The 6,533-nt window shown below is 46.5% G+C and overlaps 2 protein-coding genes across 2 annotated transcripts; one reads left to right on the plus strand and one right to left on the minus strand.

Annotated features, from left to right (window-relative positions):
• The first annotated feature begins 277 nt into the window (after positions 1–277).
• On the plus strand, positions 278–3,459 carry LOC124654326 (double-stranded RNA-binding protein 8-like). The gene is made up of 4 exons (XM_047193338.1): positions 278–377; positions 664–929; positions 1,673–1,886; positions 2,027–3,459. The coding sequence occupies exons 1-4, from the start codon at positions 299–301 to the stop codon at positions 3,148–3,150; spliced, it is 1,683 nt and encodes a 560-aa protein (XP_047049294.1). The 5' UTR covers positions 278–298; the 3' UTR covers positions 3,151–3,459.
• A 123-nt stretch (positions 3,460–3,582) lies between these two features.
• Positions 3,583–5,748, minus strand: LOC124654325 (pentatricopeptide repeat-containing protein At3g09040, mitochondrial-like). The gene has a single exon (XM_047193337.1). It carries the CDS (start codon positions 5,746–5,748, stop codon positions 3,748–3,750), a length of 2,001 nt encoding a protein of 666 aa, XP_047049293.1. The 3' UTR covers positions 3,583–3,747.
• Between the last annotated feature and the right edge of the window lie 785 nt (positions 5,749–6,533).

Consider the following 6,533-nt stretch of genomic DNA (forward strand, 5'->3'; position numbering starts at 1 on the left):
CATAAATATACATCCGCGAAGAAACCTTGGTGACTTGGCTGTAAACAAGTCTCATTATTTCACTGTTATAAATTTACAGCACATAAAAAGGGTTTTGATTGTAATTTTACAATTTTTGTTGTTATTATTGGGAAACAATAAAATATTCTCTTTTGGGGGAACATGGCACCGACGAATATTTTACCTGTGTCCGACGGCTAAAAGGCACACATACCACATCAGCCCCCACCGCTGCGCAACAAGAGGCCGCACAAAACCCTCGTCTCTCCCTGATTCTCCACAGCGGCGCTCGGAGGACATGGACGGGGCCGGCATGTCGGCGCCGCCGGAGTACGCCAACTCCTCGCCAGCGCCCAACGGCAGCGGCGGCGGGATCAGTAATCCCCCCTCCCCTCTCCCCTCTCCCCGGTCCTCTGTCGCCGCCACCCTCCCCCCTCCTCGCTCCCCTTCCCCTACTTCGCTATTTCCGAGCCGGCGGTTCCGGATCGAGAATCTACAGATATCTTCTCCTTTTGCGCCCAAACCTGCTGCTACTGCATATCTCCTCAGAACTTGCTGCGGAGTATTAGCATAGAACTGTCCCCAAATCCCAATTTTCAAATCAAATCCAATAATGTGCCACGATGTCGTTTCCTGAGCTCTGGCACGCTTGATTTGGCGCAGGGGTGGAGAACTGCTACGTCTTCAAGAGCAGGCTGCAGGAGTACGCGCAGAAGGCCGGCCTCATGGCGCCCGAGTACCAGACCCTCAAGGAGGGGCCTTCCCACGAGCCGATTTTCAGGTCCACGGTGCTCATCAACAACGCCAAGTACGAGTCGCTGCCCGGCTTCTTCAGCCGGAAGGCTGCCGAGCAGTCCGCTGCCGAGGTCGCGCTCATGGAGATCGGCAAGTCTGCTGCGGTGGCCACCAATGCGAGCATCCCTGCAGTCGTAAGTTGTTCATTGGGTTTTTTTCTTATGTCTGGCTGTGCTTATGTGAAATGGCTAGAAAGATTTCTTGTCTGTAACTTGTATGGTCAGAAATAATTTTGTGTTCAACGGAGAAGCTATCTACTAAGGGGATGGGTGACGATCTATGTTCGTCCTATTTGGTGGTTGGGGAGAAGCTAGTGAAATCACATCTGTTCTGCTGCCTACAATGTTTACACGTTTTCTTAAATATGAGAGATATGCTTCAGTCCAGTTGTGATGAAACACCCATTGAATAGGCTGTATGAATGCTAATATCGTTTGTGTTCCTTTACTTGTTAGTCTTTCAATAGCTTGGCTGTAGTATCTTAAGGTGCACAGGAGAGCTGTTGTTTATTTCACAACTTTGCCAAGTTCGACACTAGTGTCGTTGACTCTCACTTGTTTGTGTTTATTTCTGATGGAAATTGCTCCTATTTATTCAAGCTCCTCATTTTACTAGTGTCTTCCCTAAACGTATTATTAAGTTAGTAATGAAGATGCAGAAACTTCTATTATTTCGGTTCCATGATGAAGTTTCCCTCATTAGAACAAGATTTTTTTTACCTCACAGTACAAGTGTCAAATTTTGCTACCATGTCTAAACTCTAAAGCCATGCTTTATAGAGTTTTTCTAGTTCTTAGGGGAATAATTAAATTATGATAACAATCGAGTCTCTTTCTGGATGCTGTGCTTTCTTGACACATCTTCCCATGCTTTCCAGCAAGAAACTGGCCTGTGCAAGAATCTTCTTCAGGAGTATGCTCAGAAGATGAATTACGCTATTCCATCATACATTTGCATCAAACAAACTTCAGGAGTAGGTTCTTTCATATGCACCGTAGAGATTGGTGGAATACATTACATTGGTGCAACAGCACGTACAAAGAAAGAGGCAGAGATAAAAGCTGCCCGAACTGCTCTTCTTGCCATCCAAGGTATTTTTTCCTGCTCTGTTCGTTTCGAAAGAGGTGTTTTTCTTGTTCAATCCTAGCTATTCTGCCGAAATTGTACTGCTTTCTTCCTTTCGGTGTTGGGGTTGGACATCGAATCATCCACATGCTATATTTGTTTGCAGGCCAATCAGAGGGTTGTGCAAATGGTAGCACAAAATATATTGTTGTGCCTGGAAAAAGGCAAGGTAAGGAGCCAGAGAAAAGGCCAATTGAAACTCCAAAACCACTCAAGGCCAAAAAAGGTGGTTTCAAGAAGCAACGGAACAAGCAGAAATTCATCAAGAATAATGGCCAAGCAGTTAATGTAGAAAAGAATGAAGAATTGCCTGGAGACAGTCATCAATCTGATGTTCCCATGGAGCCAGCGGAAACAACACAAGATCCGTCCATTGACACTGTAATGCTGCAACCTGATGAAGAAACTATAAGAATGGACCATGAGCCGATGAGTGACACTGCGATTCTGCAACCTGATGTGGAAGCTAGAAAAGTAGAACAGGAGTCACCCTGTGACACTGCAATTCTGCAAGCTCATGAGGAAGCTGGAAGAGTTGAACATGAACCACCCAATGATACTCCAATGTTTCTACATAATGAGGAATCTAGAAGTGTAAAGCAGGAGCCACTCATTGACACCGCAATGCCTCAACCTCATGTAGAAGATAGAAGTGTGGAACCAGAGCCACCCAGAGATGCTGCAATTCTGCAAGCTAATGAGGAAGCTGGAAATGTTGAACAGGAGCCACCCAGTGATACTCCAATGGTTCTACATAATGAGGAAGCTAGAAGTATAAAGCAGGAGCCATTCATTGACACTCCAATGCCCCAACCTCATGTAGAAGATAGAAGTGTGGAACCAGAGCCACCCAGAGATGCAGTAGTGGTGCAACCTAATAAGGAACCGAGAAGTGTAAAGCAGGAGCCACTCATTGACGCAGCAATGCCTCAACCTCACGTGGAAGGTAGAAGTGTGGAAGCGGAGCCACCCAGAGACGCAGTGATGCAACCTAATGAGGATCCTAGAAGTGTAAAGCATGAACCACACATTGACGCTGCAGTTCCTCTACCTAATGAGGTAGCTAAAACAAGTGTGACTCATGTGTCTCCGAACGACTCCACAATAGAGCAGCAACCTAATGCAGAAGCTACAAGCATAAAGGAGGAGCCACTGAGCAACACAGCAGTATCACAACATGACGAAGAAACTAGAATTGTAAACCAGGAGCCACCCAGCAATGGTTCATAGCTGCTACCAATTAAGGAACCTAGTGTTTAAGAACAGTGAATCTTTGTCCAAACACAAGGGCCAAACTATGGGAGATATGCCAGATCATTCATCTGCCTTTATGAGCGCAAAATAAATTGTGGTGCTTGAATCAAAATGGGCCTTTCAGTTTTACGTCTCGATCTGTATTAATTCTGAATAGCTGGCTTTGCAATTTAGAGATTTTTGCAAAGCAGATGAGAAGTATTTGGGCGGAGCATAGTTAGCCTATGCTTGCCATCAGTTATTAGAAAATTTGTATGCCTGACAATATTATCTTGGATCCATCTATCTTAAGTAGTCTGATCTGATCGTTAATGAATAATCACCATTCGTTATCAGTACATGTTATTCCACCGTTTTGAAATCTAAAATCATAGCAACACCTTTTAGGAATTTCCAAGCCAAAGCAAATAGCAGAATATCTGACGTATTTTTAGGTATATTTGCTCCAGACTTTCAGTAGCAAAATAATCCCTAAAAATATGCCTAGGTTCACGGAGATAGTATCAGTTCTTGCAGCCACATGGCTGTTCTGTTGTTAGTGCTAGCTTAGCTACTCCTATATAAACATTATCCCTAAATCTCAATCCTGCTATACCCTTGCACCTTCCTGACTTGATTCTCAGCCATTATCCTCCTGGCTTCTTCTGCATAATGCCACTCTCCATCCCCAGCGAAGACGTTGGAAAGCGAAACATAGGCGCCATCGTTGCTTGGCACCATTCTCAGGATTTGCTGTGCTGCAAGCACTCCCAGTTCTTTGTTCCCGTGGATGCGGCAACCATTCAGCAGAGACCTCCATACCGCAGGCCACGGTTGGAAAGGCATTACCTCAATCACGCCTTTGGCCTCGTGGAGGAGCCCTTTCCGCGCCAGGAGATCGACTAGGGTGGCAAAGTTTGCCCTCGTTGGATTCATACCCTGATCTTCAGACAGCATCAAACTGAATACATGCTTTCCCTGCTCTATCAGTCCAAAATGGCTGCACGCTGAGACAATGGCAACAAACGTAGCTGGAGTGGGAACCAATTGCGCTCGTGTCATATGTTGGTAGAGGCTGAGGGCTTTGTCGATCAGGCCATGGTTGGCGTAAGCTGTCAGCATGGTGTTGTACAGTATGGCATCACCACTCGATGAAACAGCGGCGAAAGCACTCTTCGCAGCGGCTATGTCACCACACTTTGCGTAGGCATCAACTAGAGCACTTGCCACACAGAAGTGCTTGCGGTGCCCTGTCCTGATAACAAGAGAATGGATGCATCTGCACTTCCTTATTAATGCAGCGTTTGCGCAGGCATTCAGGACTGTAGCCAGGATGAATTCATCGGGTTTGCTCACGCAGTCACTTCTAAACAAGTCGAAAAGGAAAATGACATCATCGTTTAGGTTATTACTGAGGAATGAAGAGACGATGACTCCCCATGACACCAAATCCATCTTGCCAGTGTCTTCAATGACTTTCAGCGCACTCTGAACTGATCCGAAAGCCGCCTTTGCCTTGATCAGTGAAGTCGACACAAACTGCTGTGAAGCGATACCTTGTTTCAGAATACTTGCATGGACTTGTTCATGGTTCTTTGGTTCATGAGGTTCTTGGAGAGCAGACAAAACAGCTGAATAGGTGAACTCATCCGGTCTTTCTCCGAAGCAAACCATATCGCGGAAGAGCCTCATTGCGTCCTCTGAACAGCTGTATAGACCATAACCTGCGATCATCTCGTTCCAAGTCACGGTGTTTCTGAAACTGAGGTTACTGAAGAAGCCATGTGCACAATAGAGCAGTCCACATCTAGACAGCATGTTGATAACTGCATTTGCTACAAGAACACTGTCAGAGTAGCCATAACGATAGGCAAGCCCAAATATCTGAAGACCAAGTGAGGCATTCTCTTTGGCACCAGCCAGCCTAAGCATGGTAGAGAAAGTGACTTCATTGGGTTTACTACCCGATTGTTTCATCTCAGTAAAACAGCCCACAACTGCCCTCTCATCTTCATCATGCACGAAACCAGATATCACCGTATTCCAAGAAATTGTGTCCTTGTGCCGAATCCTACCAAAAACAGCCATGGCAATGCCCATCAGCCCAGCTCTGAAATACATATCAACAAGCGCATTCATCACCGAGGTATCAGACTCAAACATGTTATGGATGACACTGCCATGGAGCTGCCGCCCAAAATCCAACTCGCCGGCGATCAAACATGCCTTGACAGCTGAAACGTAGGTGAACATGTCAGCTGTTAGCCCGCACTGGTGCATCAGAGACGCCACCATCAGAGCGTCACGCCCGAAACCATTGGATACATAGCCATCCAGCATCGCGTTCCAGCAAGTCAAATCTTTGCGCCGTATCTCCACGAACGCGAGCTCCGCAGCAGCTACACGCCCATGTTTTGCATACATGAGGAGCAGCGAGCTTCCTACAAAAGGATCGGCATCCACACCAACCTTAACCGCGACGCCATGGAGCGAAAGACCAAACTGGAGCTTGACATGGGCCACGGACTGGTCACACGCAGCACGGAGCGCGCTGGCGAGGGCGAACTCGTTGGGGCAGAAGCCGTCCCTGATCATGGAGACAAACAACTTGATTCCCATTTCTGGTGCGCCGCTGCGTACCGAGCCAGACACCATGGTGGTCCAGGAAACCAGGTTCCTGTGCGGCATTTGGTCGAACACCTGGAGCGCGTTTCCAAGGAGCCCGGTTCTGGAGTACGACGTGAGCAGGTGGTTCGTGGTGAAGGTGTCGCCGGACATGCCGAGCTTGAGGACATGGGCGTGGAGGTGCGAAGGTGACCCGGAGGAGGGGGAGGCCACGGAGAGAGCATGGGCGAGGGCGAGGGGGTCCGGCGACCTGGGGCTTGTGATGGTGGAGAAGAAGCTGGCGGAGCAACCCCTGGCGTGGCGAAATAATGCTGGTGCTCTCATGAGTTTATCACGTGTTATTTTCTCTGGTATACTCATATATACCCTGTATCAGTTTTAGTTGGGACATCCCATTTTTTTGCCATCAAAGTGAATGCAAATGGATGTTAGTGAATACTGAATACAGAGGAAAACACGAAAGCAGTCACCTGCAAATTTGAGAAAACGAAGTCCAACTTTTTACCCTAACATGGAGCATGGACCGTTTTTGTACATGGACATTTCTTTGTTTAAAAAGGTACAACAATCTGATTACTCATTTCTCAATCCAAATTGTACTCTCTCCATACAAGTTTATTAGGGTAACACGTATTTCATGAAAAAAACAGATATGTTTGTTCAACAAAATACATATTTTGTTGAACAAATTAAGGTTAAGATTTTTCTCTTTTTTTTTAGACAGATGCTCGAGTAGAGTCCGGCTTTAAATTAAT

Source organism: Lolium rigidum, chromosome 5, assembly GCF_022539505.1.
Source record: "Lolium rigidum isolate FL_2022 chromosome 5, APGP_CSIRO_Lrig_0.1, whole genome shotgun sequence".
Taxonomy (NCBI): domain Eukaryota; kingdom Viridiplantae; phylum Streptophyta; class Magnoliopsida; order Poales; family Poaceae; genus Lolium; species Lolium rigidum.